This window comes from Rhea americana, unplaced genomic scaffold (genome assembly GCF_003343005.1).
Source record: "Rhea americana isolate MKP2758 unplaced genomic scaffold, rheAme1 scaffold_15, whole genome shotgun sequence".
NCBI lineage: Eukaryota > Metazoa > Chordata > Aves > Rheiformes > Rheidae > Rhea > Rhea americana.
The window spans coordinates 6,548,564-6,573,482 of record NW_028185594.1 but is presented as its reverse complement, the minus strand read 5'-3'; the positions used below and the strand labels follow the sequence as shown (position 1 = coordinate 6,573,482).

Genomic DNA, 24,919 nt, shown 5'->3' with positions numbered 1-24,919 from the left:
CAAGATCCAGATGCATAAAGACAAGGATTTATAACTATCAAAGAAATGAACAAGGTTCAGTTTTCTCTCAAAACACACGTTCCATTTGCAGTTTTCTTTGCCATCTTGGAAGTTTTAAAACTACTTGTCTTTTTAATTTTCTCAAGGTAGAAGAGTTTCAGAACAAGTAATCCCTATGTCCTCTGTAACAAAGCCTCAAATAAAGAAAAAAAAATGGTTTCTTTGCAACATTTCTGTTTTCCTTGTTTACTAATTCATAAGGAAAGACCTTTTCATCGTTGACCCTCTTCTCCTCCTGTCCCCCTTCAAAAAAGAAGACAGTAAGACTACAGTGCTTACTTTAACTGGCTCAGTTTGAATCACAGGTGCTGGCATGGCTATGGCACTCTGGGCATAAAGCTGGTGATAYGTTGCTTGAACTCCATGATCAGAATACGGCTGGTATAAAAGCAAACAAGAATTGTATTTGTTTACAAAAAGAGAAGATTGTTTCGCATTTTTATGGTTTTGCAAGCCTTTCAAAAGGGTTTAGATTCCTGAAATTTTCAAATTGTGGGCTAAATTAATCTGAACTACTGATTGGTTCATCAATGACATTAAAAACTAAGTTTTCAAAATTGAAATGTTTCCCCTATACTTACCAGAGTTTTCGTATAAACAACTTATTTAAATCAGTGCCAGAGAGCACTTTCCTTGACAGAAGCACCACGCTTCTGTATTACAAATACATTTCACTCGGCTATAATAGGATAGTGTTTAAATGTGAAGATAAGTATACTGAAAAGTAATACCCAGCATTATCACGCTTACAAGGTATTTACATAGAAATAATACAATTTTRTTATTATCATGAATTTTATATTGTCTTCTGAATTTCCACATACAGCTTCCTTTAACACCAGCAAAGTATGTACCTGTGGACTGAGAGCATGATACATCCAAATATTTTCCTTAACTAATTTCATGGGTTTCCTTACTGTTCACACATTTCAAGTGTCTCTGTTTCTAAGCTGATAAATATCCGATTTATGAAATAAAAGAGGTAAAACAATAAAATGGACAGGATTTATGGCTGTACAATAAATATGGATGTTTATGCATTTTCAAAAAGAAAAACACCAAAGTCTTATTATTCAAGAAAAGYAGTAATAACTCCTAAACAATTTAGTTTCCCTACAAAGTTATGTCAGCATTTTTCATCGATGATATYTGGAATACCAGTTTTGGAACTTTACTCTTGTGGCAATAGATTACTTAACTTTTGTAAAAATACTTAATTTCTGCTATAATTTACACTTTATTCAGGCATTTCTATTAAAGAAGAATGAATTTAAAAAGAAGAAAAGTACCAATTAATCATAATACATTTTCAATTTTGTAACCAGTCTTACTGTGTATTAATAATCTCTTAAAGAGATCAGAACTGCTGTTGATGGAGAAGTAAAGAACTGATAGGCCAAAAAGAGCAGAACTGATTTAGTCATTCATCTACTCTTAATTCATTCTGACCTTCAGAATATTTACAAACTAGTTTCTACACACAAAGAAAAAGGAGTCTTTCAAGAAGCTGATATGGTTTGGCTAGATTAATTCAACACTCTGAAGATGCAGTTCAGTCTGAGTCCCTATTTTGTTTAAATTTGTTATTTATAAATAAAATAATTTGATTAGTCTTCATACTGCTGTCCGTCATACACTAGAGACTTTCTAAAATATATCAGAATCAAAGCATCCTCCTAGGAAACTATGGAAGAGATGCTCTAACTCGAAGACAACTGAAATAACACAGCAGCAGCATGGATGCAGGAAGAAGTACAGAGAACTTAAGTGCTCTGAACTACTTGTGCTTAAAGTAAAAGGCTATGTTTTTCAATTGCAGATAAACATTTCAATTGCAAGCATAATTTTTCATAAAAATACCTCAGGAACTGCAGCTTCYACTAGAGAGAGAGGAGCAGGTATACATCCACCTTCCTGGGTAATCTCTATTGGCTGATAAATGACTTCAGATGGGTGCAGATAGAAGAACGAGGGTGAAGAGGCAGGAGACTGAAATAAAACATCACTACATATTTTTGTATTTATGTTTTAAAGAACATTGTGAGAGAAATCCTAACACTTTTTAAAACTGACATTTACGCTCAAAATGGCAGAAAMAGTAGTCTTTTTCTCTTGCAAAAAAGTTACACTACAAATCAGAGTATTCTGTTAAAAAAAAGAACCACAGTATTTTTTGGTAATGCTTAGGCTTACCCACACATCTTTACCTATCCATGTATCRAAAACATTAAATTATATAATTTTCAAGGCATTTTTAGTTTAGCCAGCTAGCTACCTGAACAGGTCTAGCATTTTTTTCTCCCYATACCCAGACATAAGAGTTCCCTGGAAGAAGAATTAGTCAATTTGTTTCACTGAAAAGGCTAACATGGAAGTCTAAGCACAGGACTGCAAGGTCTCACTGTTCAAGAAATCATCCTGCAGCAGGAGCTATGAACAAGGCATTCAAAGTTTAGAAGAGTATTATGACATTATTYGTGTATAACAAATCTAACACAATTCAGCACCCAGTTTTCAAAGCAGCAGACTGATTAACAGAGTGGAACTGACTCAAATTGGACCAGGTTACCTGCTACTAAAGCAACGAGGACGTATAACGCTTGAGGCTTAAGGGCCTTAATGCTCCTTTTAACTTCAAACTCCTCAAATCCTTTGAACAACATGATTTCCATATTATGCTCCTCTGCTACAAAGATCACAAAATTGATAAAACCCACAAAAAGATGTCAGCAATTTCATGGTCTTCCTCCTATTGTGAGAGTCTTAAGCCCAATTTCACTGTTCCTGTGTGTCTGGATATTTCTGCTAAAACACTGAAAACATGACAGGCAGTATCAGTTAGAGAGCTAGTTCACACTCTTTTCTCCTATCAGGCAGTTACGCGGCAGTTTATCTGGTTTCTGAGAACTAGCATTTGCTCTTTTAACAGAAACTATCTGCTCTTCTGTAGCCAGATATTTTGCTGGGGATAGRGAGAAAGATGCATTTTTAATAAAGAACTTAGATTTGATATGTCTATAAATGCTATTTTATGCTCTCCACTGTATCAGTGTTACAAGAGTATTGTTAAAACAYAGCAACTAATATTTATCTCAATACTGTTGTAACTAATGGGAAACTGAATTTTATCATTTGATTTAAAGGCAAACTATTACAAAAATTGGAAAAGTGCACTGTACCTTTAAACTAAATCCAAACTAACGGTAAAATACTGCAGCTGTRAACTGTATTTACCTGTGGAACACTCCACTGCCACTGACTTGGAAGACACTGTGTTGGTGCCTACATTGAAGCAAGAAAAGATACTACTTTATATAATTAAGAATAAACTTATTCACACACCTTCCTAATATACTGCMATCAACCCCCCCTCCAAATCTTTATTCAAATCTTAATTAAAAAGAACCAAAATTAATTTTCATAAACTTGTCCCCCCCAGTAGCATAGGAATGTCCATCTTGTCAAATTCCACTCAGGCCTCTGTCTTGGGCATTTCTTAGCTACTAAAATAATGAAGTATTTAGGAAATGTGTTTAAGYGAGAAAAGAGAAGATACAAAATGTGATTWACTTTCCACTATACAAGAMAGACATGGACATACTGGAGAGTCCAGCAGTGGGCCACCAAGGTGAGGGGCTGGAGCACAAGACATACCATGAAATGCTGAGAAGACTGGCTYTGTTCAGTCCTGAGAAGGCTAAAGCAGGAAAAGGGGTAATTATTGCTATCTATAACTTTCTAGTGAGAGGGCACAAAGAYGACTGAACCAGATTCTTCTCAGAGGTGCTCAGAGAAGTACAGGAGTCAACAGACAAAGGCTGGAACATGGGAAATTCCAATTAGATATAAGGAAACAAATTTYTACCATCATAATATACAAACACTGGAAGAGGCTGTCCAGAAAAGTTGTGGAATCTCCATCGCTGGAGGGATTTAAAATTCAACTGGACAAGTTCCTGAGCAAGCTGATCTAACTGGTCCTGCTTTTAACGGGATGCTAAACCAGATGATAAAAATTAAGAGTAGTACTAAGCCAGTTGCCTAGCAATGCAAAAGAAAGTTTTAATTGATTCCACTTCCAGAAGTTAGACAGACAGGAGGAAATTCAATTCTAGGGAAAAGAAATTATTCAATGAAATTAAAATCTGTTTAATGTGACCATTTTGGACAGTCTTCTATTTGTTAAGAACAAACAGCGCTGAGACAGCATTGCAAATAAAACCGCAGGTTTGGAAGGAATCCTGATGCTCTGAAACACATTTCAAACAGATACCTGATAATGATATGTAGGAGGCTGATAAACCGGTTGAGCTACCATCACTGGTGAACTGGAAACAGAGCGTGACTTTAAAAAAAACAGAAAACAAACACAGTAAGTTAGAAGCCTTAATGCAGCAGTTCCATAAATTTTCACTCCTGGTAAAAACAGACCTGAAGTACTATACGCTAAATAGTTGCTCCCTTTTGAAAACAGGCTTACTGAATTTAAATTACAGTTTGATTCTTCAAGACCACTAATTCCAAGGGTTCATTACTGATGCAGCAAAAGTCTTTAGCACATGTACTTACCCCTTTGCAAAAAGTACCTTTCTCTAAAGCAGTTCACATGTCAGTTTTACAACTCAGGGCAACTTAAACTGTCACAGGTATGTTCCTACCCTCTCCGCAGCCTCAGGCCTATGCTCCTTTTCCCATTCCCTTCTTCTCACCAGCTCCAGCATTCATCTAATCTGGCAGTGACCCTGTTTAGGGAGGTAAACCAGCTGAAAACTTACCTGTTTTTTTGTGGTGCTACATTAAGAYCAGAGAAACACCACYGAAAAAAAGGGAGCAGAAACAAACKGCCAGGGTAGAGAACAACACAGGACCRTGGACCCCTAGTTTTGATCTGTTAAAGGTTCTTTAATACGGTATAATTCCCTATCTCATGAAACTCTCTAATTCCTGCAAATATTTAAGAACAGCCCTAACACTACTCTAATTCATTATACTATAACTGTATACTATAGCACATAGTATAACTATAACATATACTACATATGAAAACAGGATGCAACACAAAATAAAACATTAGAAAGCTGTCATGCAAAAAACTACAGTAAAAAAAGGTATTAATATCTTTAGTATAGCTAACACTTTCTAAATGTTGCCATTTTAAAAAAATTSTTGATGCAGATACTTTCCTAACAATGAAAGTGAAGAATATGTAAATAACTGAGAACAAAATAGGCAGTACCATTTGCAGTTAGAAACATCAAGCAGTTATGTTTGAAATGTAARTGGACCTGGGCCAAGGCATGAGTGCCAAAGTTCAGTACAACACAGTAAAAATATTCATGACCTTTTCCAACACACAGTGTTTGAAGAAGTTCTATAAAACTACTGAGCATTAACAAAAATGCTTTCGAGAACACACAAAAAAGTGTTTATGCCTTTCCTCTGAAGCTGAGAAAGCAYTGCGAGGTTGTCAATCACAAATGTCATTCCTCATGAGAAGAGCAAACAGCTTAAAAATTACAAAAGAAGTGATTAAAAGAGAAGTTAGTAAATCCTGAGAACAAGATTCTATAGTGTCAAAATAAACATCCACCATAATGGAATGATTACTGACTAAAAATAAAAAACAATAGCCTTTTCTAAAAGAGAGATGAGGGCAGCAACAGATTTCACTGAATTTGGATTTTGCATTCATACATACAGATAGTACATACAACCTCAGCCAATGCTGATTTTACAGAAATTGAGATGTACACTCTGCAGAACCCATCAGTCTTTTAATCCTTCCCTCTTAAAAAAATCTAAAGTCACTGACAATCCTTTTCTCCCTGACAAATAACATCAAACATTTCATTTACTGCAGTACCTTCCTCCTAAASTAAGTGTACTCTTGAAAAATATATGTAAGATTACAGGATGACTCAATTTTAGTTTTGCTTTGTTGATTCAGTATTTCATTTTCCTTCCATTCTCAATATAATAGTTATTGCAGCCAAGAACTACATATGCATAGAGGAATAATAATGAAGCCAATGAAAGGTCATAAGGACCAGCTCCTCCATATTAGTAAATAAACTTCCCCTGGAGCAGGGACTCCACTARTTCCAAAATACCCTTTAACCAGAAAATAGTATCAAAGAAAAGCCCCCTGCAGAAAAACAATAATYTTAAGCAATATCAAAAAACACAAAAAAAGAATGGACTAAAAGAAGGAAGCTATTTAGGCATCAGACAAAAGGGTATAGCTGCAGAAGCTGGAAGCAACAGGGACTTGTAAATCTTGGACTAATCCTAGTCCACAGAAAAGCAAATATACAAAAATAATTACTTACAGGCCATGGCTGTGGAACAGAAGCAATTTCGGGAGTATGAAAATAAGCCACTCCATTGTGGTAAGTATAAGGATATCCAGTTGAAGTAGTCAGGTACATTGTTCCAGCTGCTGGCATTACACTTGACCCTGAAATTAGAATTTTTAAAACAGCTGACTTACTAATAAAATATTATTTTTAAATGTGTAGATCATATAAAAAGAATTCTGATCTTCAGAGAATCAAAACTGACACCCAAAGGAAAGAGCATGGGGGCAGAGTGTGCCTAGTGCTATCTCAGTTCCCTCTCAAACACAGAATCCTGAAAGCAGATGGTCACAGGATAACACAGGTAGATGGAAAGGAGTGCAAAAGATGACATGCATGTCAGTTACTAAACAAAGACAACTCCAATTACCAGTAAATTTATGGTTTTTTAATCTTCAAATGTCCACAGGTACCTTCAAATTGTGGGAGATTTTCATTGGTAACCTCCATATATGAATATTTAGCTGAAACAGGATCCAAGCACTAGAAACAACAGAAGGATTTCATTACAAAMTGCAGCCTGGTTCCTCAATGCACAAAGATTGTGTGTTTCTGCAATCGTACATTGCCTAGTAAAAGTAAGAAATGGTATCTAGATATGAGCAAGAAGGACACTGTCTGTAACGCTGCCACTGCTGCATGGGCTGTAACTGAGTATGGTCTGATCCCAAAGCAGAGTTCCAGCTTCACAGCCCTACAGCAAGTACTGATGTTCAAATTAAGGGACTTTCACCCCATAAAGAGGTAATTTAACTTTCTCACATATTGCCCTGAGGATCATCTAGAGTTTGTCTGTCTGGATTGAAAAAACAAAAACAAAACCATGTTTCTCTAGAATCTTCATATCAAACATGAAGACAAGTTTYAGTTCCAAATATGAGAGACTTGAGGGGGGAGGTAAAAAAAAAACAACAGTAAAAACAAATCAAATTCTGTAACTGAAATAGGAAGTAAAAAGTTACATACCACAGAAACACTCAGAAGAACACAATACAAAGATCATTRAACAGTCATCAGTTTTCTCATGTTCCTTCCAAAGGAAACTGTCACCAGGAAATGCCATTTTATGTACAGGGACAACACAGAAGAGATGACTACAATGCTAAGTGGAGAACCAAGAAGGTCCCACTATGATTCAAGGCCCTTTAAGGATGGTGATAGTGTTCGACTCCCACCATAGTCTCAACACCCCTGGATACAATAAACAGAAGCACTATACATTGGAAAGTCATGTGCTAAGATGACCCATGTCAGGTTAACTTTAAAACAGACCTGAGAAAAATTAGAGTATTAGCTATCAGTATTTGAAATGAGGCAAAACCAACAGGATCCCCTGGCCAAAAATCCTGTCCACTATGCTAAAGACATTGCACAGAACGTTTTGCTGCTGTTGAAGATCTCCCTTGCAAAAGGAAAGGCAACATGCTCCATAAAGCCCAATAACCCATTGTGATAGAAAAACCAAACAATCTGGGAGAGCTATTAAAATTCTCCCAGCTCATAACAATTAATTWTTCTTCTTCCAGTTGTTTAGGTTTGATTTGTACTTCTCAGCTTTTAGAATGCCCATTTTCACGGTCCTTGGTGCTAGGGAAAAGCAAACAGGGACTGATGCTCCTGGCCCATGGTAAGAGAAAAGCAGATACTCTTACGGCTTTCTCTTCAACTCTGGGTGCCACAGAATGAGTCAAAAGTTTGAACTTTAACTTACAGGTGAAAGAGTGCGTTTCTAAGTCAAGACAGACTTTTATTCTTTTTGCCCTCACTTGCACTAAATAGAAAAAGTGGTATAAAAATCTCTCCTTCTCAGATGCTGTCTTCTCTTGCCTGGGCAACCTGAAACAGCACAACCACCACAGGTGTGCTGACTGGAGGCCTCTTTTCTGTAATCTGCAAAACTTCCCAAAGGGCAGGGTGGTAGCCTTAGAACCCTTAAATTCAATGGATTGAATGTAGTTGAACTGTTTTGTTTTTGTTTTTTTAAAAAAGCACTATTCAAAAGCCTGTGAGGAATAGCAATACTTAAACATCGATTTTCTATCCACTCTAGAATAAAGACATGAGATATTAGATACCTAAGACCAAAGACTTTTTTTCTTTATTCCTACTCCCTCCTAAACTGAAGCTTAGGATATCTCATCCCAACCTTAGGGCAGGTGCTTGCTCCCACCAAGATAAGTAAAATGGGAATACTGCCTGTGCCTGCTGGTCACAGCCTTGATAAACTATCTGTCACTGACTTGATTCTTACACCTGCTTTTGTGACCATCAAGGAAGATGCAGGAAAATGAGAAACTCATATACTTGCTAAGTCCAACTTGCAGAGGCAACAAAGGATAGGGGCTCCTCACCATGAATCTAGGTAACTGCTGGTGACTGAACTGAGAAACCAAAAAAGAAAAAAATCACTCCACTGGATAGAACATACTATTTTAGTATCAGATGTACACAGTGTTTATTATGAAAACAACGATCCTCCCAACTTGCTCAAATCTTAGCACAAAAGGTAATGTGATGGCACAGACCTGAATATTGTAAAACTTAGTATTAGAGGAAGACAGGTGCTAGATTCCAGTTGGGCTAGAGACGACAGCAATAAATGAGACTATTAAGGAGACTATCCTTCAACTCTACTAAATACAATAGAGCCCCAGTTCCACAGTGGTATTTATGAGTCTAGGTTTTCTGGTTTCACAAACCTCAGAAGGAGCTGCAGTAAGACAAAGTATCGTACTGATTAGGTTAGCGGGCTGAGCATGACAGCAAATATACTGAAATCAGATCCTGAGATACGTTCCTAGATGCCTGTCTGATTGTGTATCATGTATCTATCCTAGGCTTGAACAAGAGGTGGCAGAGTCAGCTGGTGCTGACTACAAGARCAGAGATGTCAGGAGGACAGAGTAGCTGCCTTCAGAATGTATTTTTGAAAGATTTTTTTCCTCGTTCCTTAGGTTCCAGGCTTAAAATGCAGTCAGTGATACACCCCTCTTCTAATCAATACACACATTCAGCATGAGAATCACAGGACAGAAGCACCACTAGACTTCAAAAAAATCTGGCAATGCAATGAAGAAGTCCAAGTCAGAGATGGACAAGGAAACAAAGTACAGCAGAAGACATGAGCAACACATTTATGATGACAGAGCAGAGATCATGCTGAATAATTTCTAAAGCAAAGAAACTAGAAAGTTGGAACAGTGTTCCATTTCCCCTGGGCAAATGCTACCTTACATGCTTACAGGAAAGAAGGGCATACCTATACATATGAGGAGAAAGGAGTGGGAAATATTTTCTGTCTCGAGTGAAAAATGAGTCTACACCAACATCACTAATATCTATAGACTTCTTCTCATCAATAAAGTGACCGTATCAACAACTAAAGAAATTTTTAAAATCAAACTAAAATTCTTCAGTATAGTCCTCAATTGGAAGAYGAGCAAAGGTTTATTTCAACTCTTTCAAGCTATACCAAAAACAAATACTGAAGGTGAAGTATAAGTTAAGTTTCAGATATATAGCCCTTACTGAAGAATAACAGAACAGCATGCACAGCTCTGTCAAAAAACTGTTAGATGGTAAAAACTGGTGATCTACATTCTGAATTTTCAGCAGCGTATAAGAGAGATAAAATATCTCCCTGGCATGAGGGGAGGGCCTCTTTCCTAGAAGAACATCTGTACAACACAAAGGTCTCCCACAGAAGAACATCTTACCACTACTTACCCAAAACAAAGAACAGCCACATGACAAAGAAAACTTATCAATACTCCTCTTACATAAGTGTTCAGCCTATGCAGCTTTTTGCCAGAGAAGGAATGCATAGCCATTATCTTACAGCAAAGAACTCTTAAGAACTGAGTAGTGATTGCAACCACCCATTCCTTACAKTTTTTACTGTAGAAAGAAAGGTAAAACAGTCCTGACAGATTTTGCTCATAAAAAAAACCACAAAAAACAAAAAACAGTATCAACCCAATAAACCAACAAGCCAAATCCCCTTTATTCTGCAGAATCTGTGAGGACARTCTTTCTAAGTGTTTAAAGCTCTGCCTGTCAACTGTAAGCGGCATGCTATCATTCAAGAGAGAAATTTCCATTGAGCTTSTTCTTAGATACATAATTTTTTCCAAGAAAGGATGTAAAGAACACATTAAAAGAGACTAAGGAACCAAAGACATCTATCTGTTTCTTAGGACATTTCCCCTGGTAGCTATTTACTTCCTCTACTGAATATTCTAAGATAATGTCATGCACAGCACTACTGAAGTGCAAGACTGGGCACATTCTGGTCAAAAATTTATATTTATAATCACACTTACATACATAACATACAAATGTAAGTGAAAATACATACGAGGAATCCCTATTTGCTGTTTTCTTATTGCTGGACCAATATTCAATTTCTTATCCTTATAATTAAGTTTTTCAGCCTAGAATAAAAAAAAAAAAGGCATTCAGTATTTGTATTTTCTACATATATCTAGGCATCCAAGAAATGAAAATCAAAAGTAGATAAGCCACCTAGCAGGTTTTACCCCCTCGCCTTTTATTTACAGTGCACCTGAAAACCCAAAAAAAGGAACAGCCCCTTTTCTATCCTAATCTTAGACTTCATRTAATCAAAAGTAATCATCAGTAATTTCAAATATTGTTTACTCCAAATGGAGCCTCCTGACTAACAATGATAACTATAATTGTTAGATTTTAGTTTTACATTTGTCCTCATGCAATCATGTATTTAATGATTTTATAAAAGTTTGTGTAAACAAACTGGTAATTTCAAGTACAAAAATTAAATTTAATTTTTATGATTGTGACATTTTTTACAAAAGATGACAGCAACAAATAAATATATAGAAAGGACCAGATTATAAGGGCTGAATGTAGAAATATTCATATTCACTTAGGACTGCCTTAAAACTTATTTGTATCCAGACTGACAAAATATAAAAGCAAGCCAGAAAAAAAGATAACAGTAAAGTTAAACTACAGTAGAAGAACTAAAAAATTACTAGCTACAGAACAGTAAAATTACATTCTCCTCTAATCCTTTTGCATATAACAGAAAGCAAATGTCAYGTACATCCTGTAAATAAAACAAAAATCTTGCTTTGATTTTAAGCTCAAAATAAGTACACTACTTGCTAATACAATGGGAAGAGAGAGGGCAAATAAGCAGGGTTTTTTAAGTTGTCAGAATCTCTTTATTACTGCTATGTAAAACCCAAAAGGATAAGCAAGTCTACTCCCCTGAATAGTTACATAAGAGAGAATGTATGCAAAACATTACCATGTTACAGTAAGTTTTCAGTTAGAACTATAATCAAAATACTTTCTTCATTTGGGCCCAATTTAGCAAAATGCTTAAATATCTGTGTGTAATGCAAAGTCCCACCTTTGGGATTAAAAATTAGGAAGAGGATAAACTATTGTGTTGGATTTAGGAAGAGGATAAACTATTGTGTTGGATTTGTGTCTTATTTGTAAGTATTAACCAGGGCAGAAATACCTAATATACATGGAGCAACCTCCCGAAAGATAGAAYCAGTAAGGYTGGAAGGGACCTCTGGAGATCATCTAGTCCAACCTCCCCGCTCAGCAGGGTCACCTAGAGCATGTTAGACAGGGTTGCGTCCAGGCRGGCCTTGAAGATCTCCAGAGAAGGAGACTCCACAACCTCTCTGAGCAGCCTGTTCCAGTGCTCCGTCACTCTCASAGGGAAGAAATTCCCCCTCACGGTCATGCGGAACTTCCTGTGCTTCAATTTCTGCCCATTGCCTCTTGTCCTGTCACACGGGACAACTGAAAAGAGTTTGTCCCCGTCCCCCTGACACYCTCCCTTCAGGTACTTGTACACATTGGTAAGATCCCCCCTCAGTCTTCTCTTCCCCTGGCTGAAGAGGCCCAGCTCTCGCAGCCGTTCCTTATAGGGCAGATATGGACTCTGGACTCTCTCCAGTAGCTCCCTGTCTTTCTTGTCCTGGGGTGCCCAGAACTGGACACAGTACTCGAGATGAGGCCTCCTCAGGGCTGATAGAGGGGCAGGATCACCTCCCTCGACCTGCTGGCAACACTCTTCCTAATGCAGATGAACATTTCAGTCAAACTGCTTCCTCGGACAGGCTACAAGAAGATCCTTCCCAAAYACAATCCTTTTCATTATGTGATCCATCAGAATTTAGATTGCTTTTATATACATACACATATATGTATATGATTCTCAGTTAAGAGAAATACCCCATTGCTGTAGACTTCTTTGAAGCACCTAATATATAGCACTGCATGAGAAATTACAACTGATTCTAGAGAAAATGGGGATTAATCGGAAAAGCTGTGAAGGGTAGAAGTATCATTAGAAGCGATAGTATCTGGCTGGAAAGAGGTGGCTGGTAAAACTCCAAGGTCTGTTCTTCAGACTCATCCAATTTAATACTTTTATCATAGATTGCAACATAAAAAATAGAAAATTCTGAAGAAATTACTGATGATACAAAAGCAGGAGGCAAAAATCAATGCAGAGAATGATCAGACTATCATACAAAAAGTACAGGATGATCTTGAAGACACCAGTAATGTAAGCGAGATGAAATTCAATAGTACAAAATGAAAGATCATTCATTTCAAGCAAAAAAAAGTAAAATAAAGGTTGGGAACTCATCAACTGAAAATGTCTGAGAAAGACATAGATACTAATTGATTGTGTAACGAATATGAGATAGCAGTATGATGCACTGGTGAAAAAGGTGATAAAATGGTAGGATGTCTAAGTCAAGGTACTTTCAGTAGACAAAAAAAAAAAAAAAAAAAAAAAAAAAAATTAGTATCATTGAAAGAGGTACCAGTAAGGCTTCACTTGCAAGAGAGGAAAAATATTAAACCTTTTTCAAAATGGTCTTCAAAATCATTGGTACTCTCCTAGTTCACAGGAGAGACTGACTACAAAATCTGGTAAASAAAAACAGGTGACTCAGGAAGTTCTGTCCTGTTTTCTTTCTCTTTTCTTCTAGCTTCATAGACTCATGTTTTTCAAAACACTCATGAAGATTTCATTTTAAAATGTCCCAACTTTTTTTAATTTAATATATGAAATCTCAACATCGGTTCAGTTTTTCCACATTTGAAACAGCTTTATTCTTGGGAAAGCACAATTTGCAAGTCTCAGGTACTATTTCCCATTTTTCTTCCAGATACCTTCATGCATATAAATAGGACCTGACTGACAGACCTATCCAATCAATTCCAGTCAGACCATGGAACAAAGATTTWCAAAAATGAGTAACTGAAAAGCTAACCTACAACATTGTCTCAAGAAAGATTCTAGAAAGAACATTAAGATATTCATCTAGCTAAGTGTAGAAGCAACAACTGTGTGACATAAAATGAGCTTCACTATTTAAAATGTCTCAAGTGAATCTAATTATTCCTAAAGAGAGTGACGTCAGCTCTAACAACCACATAAAAAAGACAGCAGTCATCTTTCCCATCTCTGCACAAGATCTTTGCAGGGATGAATTTTCTATTGAAGCAAATCAGGCAATTATGAAGGATAAAGATTAATTAGCATGCACTAGAACTACTACTTTATGGAGTATGTAAAGGATGAGAAACTAAAGAATGTTTGCCAAAACCTAGAGCTCAACTATGAAGCAGCAAGTCCCTTCTCTAGTTTAGAAGGTCTCAGCACAAATCTTCTCTTAGATTTATCTGAGCCATTGCCTTAACTATGTGGGATGAAGAAGGCAGAATCTCATCTTCAAATTCAATCTGGCAAACATAGGACCAAGTTACTGAGTGACTAATACGAAATGAAGTATTTCACTTAAGAGATAATTGTAACAAGAAATACTACTTACCTCTTGTAAAATCTTTTGTGCATCTTCTTGGGTTTCRAAAGTGATGAAGCCATACCTAAATAAAAATTATAGGAGCTAAGTCTCTGGAGTTCATATTTTCATATTTCTATTGCCTATTAATACTTATATATAGTACAAATGACTACTTATTTATTTTAAAGATTGTAAAAGCAACTGCAATCCTAATTTAACATCCTTGTTATAATCTTTCTTCTGATATGTTTAAGTACCTGATCATATGCTATTGTTTCCTTGCAGTGAATAGGTAGCTCAGTCAAATAGCTACTCAAAACATTCTGTATTATCTTCATTATTCAGTGTATTCCTGTATGTCTTTAGTTCCTTCATTTCTATTAGACAAAGAGAGATTTTGATCCTAGGCCCTCATTAGTTACAGGTGTCCAAGACGAGACACTTAGAATACAAGTTTTTTATTATACAGTACTTCATAGCTTCACAGCATTGCTCCCATCAACTTCAGTGACATCTGTGAATGCTCCACAGTTCCACAAGTACTATCCAGTATATTAAATYGGGTTCTCAGAGAAAGCACAGAGATAGCGTTCATCTGTGAATTATTCTTGCATATGACATGATTAACACTGAATAATGCTAATAACAGTGCACTCAAGGACAAAGCAGTCTTATGCTTTATGACAAAGTACATCTCTTTCATCATTCCCCTTCTAACTGCTGCAACAAATCAGACTGGTTATTTCTACACTGAACTCCTGCTGTACCCAAACCACGCAATTCATTCCTGGGGAAATCTACACCAATGGATGTGGTAGTAAACTGAAAAATAGAAGTATTTAATAAAAATAGGTAACTTAATGTTCTATTAAGAATGTGAGAGATGCATACAAAAAATCTGAAAGTTCTTCAAAATGAACTTGAATGCCCTAAATTTCAACAAAGCTTTCAAGAAAAACTTTAAATAATTTTGTGCGCATGATTTCTTAGGTTTGTGTGCTCATTTCTTAGGGTCAGACTACAGGAGCTACTAAAAAGGCCTCCGTCATTCCAGTCTGCAGATCAGGTTTCGCAATACATACTATCATTCCTTGTGAGTATTTTCATGTCCATTTTAGTAAACAGATTCAGTAACTCTGACTAGTTATATTACTAAACCTCTGGGCCTTTACTATATTGCCTTCTTTAACCAAGTCTGGAAATCTTTCCACACCCAAAGACCACAGAAGTTAGGATCTTACCCATAAAGATTTTCTATTCTATATGCTATCTGGACAATAAACTAATAACACATAATTACACAGAAAGTTAGGAATAAGTTTTGTAAATCATTTGTCGAACATAAGCTTATCAAGCCTRTGCTTGGATTTCAGAAAAAAAAAATCACTGAAAGCAATTATTTTCTGACATCTTTATTGCAAAATGCCTATTGGCAATCACAACTGTGTAATAACTGGGTATTCTTGGATTATTTTATTACATGGTTGTGTAYGCTGCCAGTCTTAAATACTGTTTTGAATTTAGCAGAAAGGTAGGGGGGCTTGAGCACACAACGAAGACCAGAATGACCAGGTCACGGGAACATGCCATGTAAGTATATTCTATGAAGGTAAGACCTGCAGCTCAGCATGCTAGTTACTKATATATATTATCTGCTGCCAGCACTAAAATTATGAGATACAGACATCATGCACAGACTTTCTGCTCTGAATAGCTCTTCCAAATTAAGAGAATATACTTTAAAGGCAAAAATTCTCATGTATACACTTTTTTGTTTCAATTCTCTTTCCATTAGATTTCTGTTGTAGAACTGTTCCATATACTGCTCACTTTCCTTCACCATTTTCTGGGTTCTAACAGTGACCTTATTCCCCAGCCAGCCTTAATCTTTCCCAKATTTACTCTTCGGCTTTTTTCTCATCATTTATTCCCAGTCTTAGTCCCCTTCTCTGCAGTCATGACTCATTCTCAAATTTGTCCCCTGAGCTCTTGTCCCCAGACAAGATTACACAAAGTAATCCCAATTCTTCCCCTCTACTCCACCACAATCAGATGTCTCTCACTTCTTCCTTTCTCAGACATCTTTCCATACTGGCTCTCAGAAGGAAAAATATACATTTTAAATACTCAAACGACCCTTCTAAGATTATTTGTTTAAATTATTATTGCTATTAAAAAAAAAAGGATCAGGAATAACCATTAACATTTTCCTAGGTACACATARTTTTATCTTACACAATAACAACCATATGGTTTTACAATTAGGCAAGTTAAAAACACACTTACATGTAGCTGTTTAAGAGTACATTTTTGCATGTACAGAATAAATGGGACTATCAATGACATAATATTCTGAACTATAAAGGTCTTACTCAATTTACTACAGTCAGTCAATTTTCTGTTATATTTTCAATTTCTACAACATGCTTACTCTACTATACCAACCCTTTTGATACTCCAGCTCTGTCATTTACTATCTTCACCTCTTTCACACAGCCATACTGTGCAAAGAACTTCCTTAGGTCATTTTCATTAGTCTAGTAAAATAAATCAAGAGACAAAAAGAAGAAAAGTTGCTTTGCATAGTTAATCAGTGAATATACTTTGAATAAAGTTTACCACAAACTAATTATAATCCTTGATGCAATATATGTGGAAGAATGAGCATGTATGTGCATCACAGCAAGAGAACAAGAAAACAGCCTCACTTTTTAATTCCTCCATCTCATATTCAGCAATAATGCTAGAAATTCACTAAATGCCAGCAGATTTAGATAACAACTATTCCTTTACAGCTAAGATTAAAATTCAAATATAGCTAATTTGGTTCTGTAATTTCTATAAATTACGTACTAGAACACAATTTAAAATATGAAACAGTTGTAATGTTCTCAAGCTTCAAAGCAGCAGAGTATGTAGGCTTCTATGAAGAATTCGCACAGGTCACACAAACACACAAATCATTAACTCACAGACTTTATCATTAAGTCCATGCAAAACACTCTGATCCATCTGTCTGAAGTACATTAAACGTAAGACCCTGCAGARAAAGAGGCAGAGAGAGACCCCATGCAGAACTCCCGATCAGAAATCAGGCAAGAAGAGGCACTTTTAATGGAGAATGAATTGCATATCCTTAAAGAAAACTGTTCCCGACTTAAGCACGTGAAGTAAATGCACTGCTGGACTATGTGAATGCTCCTCTTCCCTCTGCAAATTAATTTTCCYTAACAATGCGTGGTGTTTAGGGCACCATATTCTTGAACACCACACTACAGATTTTCATGTTCCGTTCTGCATGGTCCTTTGTTAATACTACAGCTCATGCTGGAAGGAAGTGTGTGGATGTGCATGGATCTCTATATGCCTCAAGCAACTTCTATGTTCATCTACATGTTTCACTATTTTAAGGAATTATATTAGAAGTACTATTGTACTTCTAAGTGGCTATCTTTTATTAATTTTAAATGCATGCATACAATTTAGCAAACTCTTCTCTTGCACATCCAAGGTGTTTCTGCCTTATTTGAATTTGAGAAATAAGAGGTTTTCTTAAAAAAAAAAAAAAAAAAAAAAAAAAAAAAAGACACCACCACAAAGCAAACAAATACCCCTCTGTAAACTCTTAAGTCAAAATAAACCACTGATGGTAGAAGACTGTGCTATTTCCCTAACTGATCCAAGTTTTCATAATCACATTAGAAAATACACACCCACTGAGAGAGTATGGGGAATAATGACAAACATCAGTGTATCTGAACAGGTAAAATGCACTTCAGTGTTTCACTGAAGCTCAGTAATCATCTCTTCTCCTTGGAAACTGCCTGCACCAGTCCCCAAGCAACTATCAACCATGGAAAAGTTAAAAATACCGAATGGAGTCCAGAACTACTCTCCTGAATGGACAACCATGCTTGACACCTGAACAGAAGTGTAAAGGGCTGTATATACAGAAACACAAATTCAGTCGAACAACTGATAGCATATACTGTAAAACTGTTTTATATATGGTAAAGAACTAATATGGCTGAGTAATGAAAAGCATGTATAGAGTACAAAAGACTCTAGATTTACCCTCCCCTTAAATTTTCTCCTTTAAGCTTATAATTTTCTCCTTTAAACTTACCTGCTTAGAAATGAAAGCCCTATAAAGGAGACTCCCCATTTCTAGGAGATTATTTCAATCACAATCTTGTAAACTGTAAAGATTACGTGCAGCTCAGCTGCTTCAACAAGATGAGAATAAGAAGCTATGACAAAATTGTTAAAACATAATATAGTCTGAGCTAAAGCTTCATACAACACCTACAGGATGTKGAGAATGTATACACACAGGACAATAAACTTCAAAACTCAAAAGGCTTATATACAGAACCTATACTGATAAAAGAAAGTAGGAAGAGAATGCTGTTCTCAGAGATCCACAGGGAGGTTCACAAGCATCTGCATAAACAYGGTATCTAAAGGTTTGCCAGAAAACATTCAGGACTTGAGTCCTTTCCTTCTCATGACACTTGCTTTCTTAAGAACTTGCTAGGTTCTTAAGAAAGGCTAATGTTGAGCCTTCACTCAGGTCAAAGATGCACAACACCTAACGTTAAAGAAAGATGCCTTCAGATCTATGCGAAAAGTTACCTAACTGTAAATTTAAGTTTTTCCTAAAGCTTTAACAGTCCATTTCTCTCACTGAATGGTTCTCAAAATAGGAGACCAGATGCTTTCTTTCACAAATAGTAATCATTGCTATGGTGCTGAACCAAATGGAAGTGTCAGGCAAAATGGTAAAAGAGATGAAAGATTGAAAACTAAATTGCTTTCTGGGAAGAAGTGTCCACTTTTCACACACACACACACASAGAGAGATTATTAAATTACACTAARTGCTATATGTAATAAAGAAATTGTACATATGTTTCTATTATACTTGCTTATTACTAGAGACTTCTTTGAAAAGAATAGATATTTCTAAAGAACTGCTATATCAGAATCTTCTAGCAGCTTGGGGTACAAASAGTCAATTTAGTGACAAAATCAGGTAAATCAAGATTTAAAGCTTTAACATGCTATCAATTGAAACATTACAGTGAAAAGCCACTTATCACCTGAATAAACACACTTACAATCATTTGCATCTCACATTTTCCCTACTGAACTTTAAAGTTATAAAATATCAGTTAGAAGCAAAATTAGTAAAAAGATACCTTAAAATCAATTCCTCCTACAAAGATGCGATTAGGAATAACTGTTCCAAACCTTGGGGCACTGGTTGGATTATTTAAAGGCACCGGTGACACAGTGTTGGGAGACGGAGATAGAGATTCTGTTTGCGTCTGATTTGTGGTCTGCTGATTGAAAGAAAGTATTTTCAAAGATATTTTCAATACCTTACATAATATAAGCCATTAAGTCAAAAAATTATAAACAGAAAACACATATGGAATTTTTTGAGGAGCAAGCGAATGCTGTACAGTTGTGAACATTAACTACACCTATTTTTATACAGTATCCACTTCAGTAAAGCATTTAAATATAAGCTTAGTTTTAAGCATTTCAGTACCTTTTTGAATAAAAATACTCACCATTTGCACAGTCTGAAATTTGAACTATATTTTAATATCATTCTGAATTAGATGTTTAGACTCCAATCCTCAATTTTCATTAATTATTAATTCTTATTTTTATGCTTGCACAGCACCCTGCTGTAGGAAGACAAAATTATGATTTCTATTTCAGATTAGTTTATAGCCAGTAGAAGCCACTTACTTTAAGCCTATATGGAAGGGCTCTTCTAAGCCAAATACAACTAAACAGGTCGAATGTTTTGAACATATATCTCCAAAACACACATCTATAAAATTCTGTTCACTGCAATAGCTAGGGCTTAACTTTCTGCACGCTGAGCATCTGTAATTCCACCACATAAAACCAGCAAGTGGGCATCTGACCAGAAAGGCAGCTGAGGACTAGTACTCCAAWTCAGTAGACTCACTTGGTCCACACACAGCGCGCAAAGTGACCCTACAGGAAATTCCCTCTGCAAAAAGAAGAGCCAAATGCTCTCGCCCCAGCAGGGGAAAGGAATGCAGCACAGTTGGAACTTCATGAAACCACCATTAGTGAAGTCTGACTGATGTTTTAACTTTCACCATGCTTACATCCATGAACTGCAAAACAATACAGACTTGTATCTCATTGGAAAATCTCTTCAGAACAGACTACTCACACTACCCTTAGGCAGTCAATCCTAACTTCGAGATGTCAGCTGCAAAGCAGCCATCCAGTACTGGACTCCACTAACAGAAATTGCAGTAGAGGCTTCAAGACCATTTTGGCTGCACACAAGCAAACCTGAAGTTTACTTGTATTCTGTACTGGAAGAGAAAGAGTAAATTTGTTCTCAAACGTGATTTTACTCTGCACAACTCTGATACCTACTTAATAATCTGAAATGTATTTTTATTTTTGAAGGAACATATTATTTTCCACCATGTGTATGAAACCAGCCAATCCTTTTCTCTTCCTTCCCCTCCCCATACCAATTCTGGACAGCAGTGCTACAGACAGTACAACTAAGRAAGGAGCCAAAGTGAAAGACAAAAWGCTGGTATAAGCTACAGATATGGGATTAATAGTAAGCAGAATAGAAAAAAATGAATTAAGAATCTGAGGCTCTTAGGCTCCTTTACCGCATTTGAGGAGACTCCATGTTTTTTCCTACGACAGCATAACTGCTAAAATTTGTAGCTGAGAAGCAAAGGCAAGAGACATGAAAGCGCATTTTAGAATTAGAAAGCTACTACATCTAATACGAACTTCTTTTCACTTCATGCAGTATCCGATCTTCTAGTTTCCACAGGAAACCAAAGTAGAAATTTAAGTCCTCTTAAATGGGTCTTCTCACAGAAATCTCTCATTTATTTAYACTGTTTTACTTCCTAATTTCTCTGTCTCATTTATTCACAAGACAACACCTTGTCCCTGTGAGCAGCATTTTCTGTATTTTAAGCATTCCTGGATAAAAACAAATCCCTTATCTTTGGGAGAACACACACAAAAATGAAGGCTTAAGGCAGACAGCTATACTGAAAGGAGAAAGGGAAAGATCAACTATTAGAARGAATGTTAGGAAAGAAAGTTGACCTTTTGCTTGCCCTGCAAGCCCTCCTAGAATTATTTGAGATTTCCATAACTACCTGAGAATTAGTTTTATTAATTATGATTAATTTTTGATATAAWTGTTTTGGATACCTAAAAGACGATAGATCTAGCTTAGTCCATGACAGTTTAGTCTCGGGGAAAAAACAAACCTTTTACTAATTCACTAAAACGTATACATTTGGGGCAGAGAAAAAATCTGTCTTTACCCTGACCTATTCAACAGAAAGTATGTCTTCCTCCGGCGGGGAATACTATCCCAGAGTAATTGAAAGCACAAAGCCAAGAATATTAATGCAATGCAAAAGWAACACTGTGCTTCAAAATAAAAAAGATAATTATTAAATAATTAACTAAATCCTTTAATCTAGCAGCAGGCTTGTCCTGTACCTGCTATCAAATGAAATGCTCAGCTTCTCCATGTAGAGGAATACATTATTAACCACAACAAGAACAGAACAGATAGGTCCTTGTGCTGAAGAAATATTTACTTCAGTGAGCTCACTAATTCTTTCTAAAATCAAACTTCATTGTTTTGGTAAAGCTCTTGGGGAACTGACATCAAAATAACATCTCAGCTCCCAGTTTTCTGGGAGATCAATCTAATCTTTCTGCTGTACTTGGGGGTTTTGAATAACAACTGGCTTACCTGCAGATAACCACAACTTGTACTCCTCTATATAACTAAGAAAAATGGAGAAGAATACTCTGATAACTTTAAATTGCCGTTTGAGGGGATACAGAAGGGTGCATCTCACCTACCCTCTTGTTTAATACTCCTTTTAAGTCTAAGGGAGTCTGCAATACGTACAGAAGCTTAAGTATACCAATATACTGATACAACAAAATTTAAGCCTCTTCTACCAGTCTAGCTGAGGTGTTGGTGACAGAATGACAGAATCAATGTGAAAAACACAGYTGATGTAGTAAGGAACTCTGAACTGATCAGTGTTTTATTTTGAGGGCCTATTTCATCCATCCAAGGAYTTAAAACCCTGTATTCCCATAAATTGCACTGCTCTAGGCAACAATGACTTGTGCTACTTCCTCTCCCGTCTGTGACTAGCTGTGATATTTTTAAATTATACAAATCTTGTCGCAACACTCAACCAACTAAATACACTGTGGAAAGGCTAAGTTTGATGGATATTCAACAGTCAATGAGCGTAAGAAGAATTAAYGTAAAAAGCAATACATTTATATCTAGATAGAAGGAGATACTCCAAACYGCAGACTAAGGTGGCTCCGAATCTGTCTCTGTGTACCAGCGAAGATTGATACTACAGCAGACTGATACTGAAGATTTGTAAGCATAAATCTTCACTGGTTGTAATGATCATTCACAAGATAATCTGGCACAAACTAGGCAACTCTGACCTATTGCTGTAAATTATTCCCAGCATCTACAGGTTCAAGAAAGGATAATTTAAAGGCCTCATCCAAATACTCTAATATTTTAAAATAAAATTTGGCTTACATTCTGAAATCTGTTTAAAAATTTAAACAGCATACAATGCTCTGTTCAGGAGTGATCACCTTTCTCTGTGCAAAAATTATATTAAATCTGAATTCCATAATAAAGGACATAACATAAATCCTACATTACAGCAACCATACTGGTTGAAACCAAAGACCCATGCCATCCACTGGATTGTGACAGCAGTGAAAAATCAGATGCCTGTGGAAAAAAGAAAGAACAGGGCACACACAACATACTTCCCTCTGAAGTATTCTTCCAACTGTGTAAGGCCCTGGCACTTCTGGGTAAATAACTCACAATTACTAGCACATGACAAAAAATTAGAAGAAACGCATGTACCAATTGAGGGTTAAATCAACGAAAATTTTGATTTTGCATCTTTTGAACTAGTAATGAACAAAATTTGGTAACTTCAGTAATAAGTGTCTAACTTGAAGAAGAAAAAGTATTTTACGGTTTAATGTAGACTATTTCTTTCTTTTGTCATAACTGCACCTTGCAAGTGAGAAACTCTCAACCAGGTCCCAATATAGTAACAAAAGTCATCAAAATACAGAGTTTTAAATACTTTAAAGTGCATGAACTTCCTCTCTTGAATTCAAATCCTGATGCTCAACGTGCATCACAGGTGCAATATTCCTCAGAAAGTCATCTGTACTGCCTACGGAGTGCAGGCACAAACTTCATTAATATCCTCAGCCTCTTGTTATGAAAGCATCATGTACCTCATACTATCTGTACTAAGCTTAGTCTTTCCTATGACTTTTCAGTCTCCTGCAAAGTTCAGAAAGGAAAGAAAATTCAAGAGTTACTAAAATATAGTAAGTTTACCAGTCTCAAGTAGATAGCAGTAATGTCAAAATTACAGCGTCCTACCCTCTGCTTGCTACCAACTCTCTTTTATAAACTATTTCAGTACTGAGAAACAGGGAGAGCTCTCTTAAACTCTTTCTGGATCTTGTTTTGGCTGCACTGGATGTGTCAACTTGCACGCCAAGAAAAAATCATAAAYCCACAGTCCCAACAGCTTTGGAAGAAAGCAAGCTTACTGCAGAGAACAACTTTGACGACAATGAAGCAAGTTACTTTCTTCATGTCTTAAAACGGAAACACCATTTTGKTTCTGCAATTATCTGGAAATTGTGTTCAGAAATAGAGTATCAGAACTACAAAAGTAAGTAACACTTGACACCACAGTAAAAACCTATTCCTTACCTCAAGGATCTTCAATTTCACTTTCCTACACAAGTCTTAAGAGTTTTGTGTGTCTTACACACACACAAAAAAAAGAAGAAATGAGGAATTAAACACATCAATTACGAACTCCTCTATGCAGTAATGAACAACATATTTTAAAATTTCTATTTTGATAATTTAAGTGGTGTTTTCCCACTTTAATGCCATTGCAGCAGTAAGAAAAGAGAATAAGAAACCTTCATGCTAACGTCATATCACTTGTCTTATCATTTGTATATTTATGGTTTTTTAAACTCACTTAAGTTTGCATCATGTGACTTTATTTAAAGACGGTATATACATAAATCCAACAAATTTACAACGCCTAACTTAGGACGTTTGGCAACTGTTCTCTGCCAGCATTGACAATTTTTTTTTTTGTTTTCCTGTTGAATATATGCATGGTTAGAAAACTACACACTACACAAACCAGGCGATTACTTCCACCTTCCAACAAACTTCTCCCTCTTTTTATGGTCTGTATCTCACGACGCCAAAACCCAGACATGAGCGTCTCCCAGGTATTTACAATTTCACCTCAGCTATGTACGTCTCCAAACCACCACCCCGATCGGGCTCCTACAGCAGCCGCATTTTGACGACCCCCCCCCGGGGCAGCGCAGCACGAGGAGTCGCCAGGACGGGGGGCGGTAACCGCCGGGCTGAGGAGAAACCCGGCAGGCCGAGGCCCGCGCCGGGAAAAGCCGTTACGCGCGGCAGCGGCCGCTCGCCCCGACGCCGGGGCAGAGGCTGAGGGCGGTTCGCGGCCCCGAAGGGGGCGGCCCCGCGGGCAGCCGCGGCCC

At 36.6% G+C, this 24,919-nt stretch overlaps 1 protein-coding gene across 1 annotated transcript in view; it reads right to left on the bottom strand.

Moving 5' to 3' along the window:
- The window catches only part of BOLL (boule RNA binding protein), a 197,676-nt gene that overhangs the window by 7,719 nt on the left and 165,038 nt on the right, over positions 1–24,919 (bottom strand). Inside the window, exons 2-10 of the mRNA XM_085299558.1 lie at positions 19,447–19,587; positions 16,691–16,782; positions 14,273–14,327; positions 10,774–10,849; positions 6,390–6,517; positions 4,334–4,405; positions 3,295–3,342; positions 1,921–2,049; positions 340–438 (exon numbers count right to left, since the gene is read on the bottom strand). Of these exons, the coding sequence (XP_085155684.1) occupies positions 340–438; positions 1,921–2,049; positions 3,295–3,342; positions 4,334–4,405; positions 6,390–6,517; positions 10,774–10,849; positions 14,273–14,327; positions 16,691–16,782; positions 19,447–19,587 (840 nt within the window). The remainder of the gene's footprint in view (positions 1–339; positions 439–1,920; positions 2,050–3,294; positions 3,343–4,333; positions 4,406–6,389; positions 6,518–10,773; positions 10,850–14,272; positions 14,328–16,690; positions 16,783–19,446; positions 19,588–24,919) is intronic.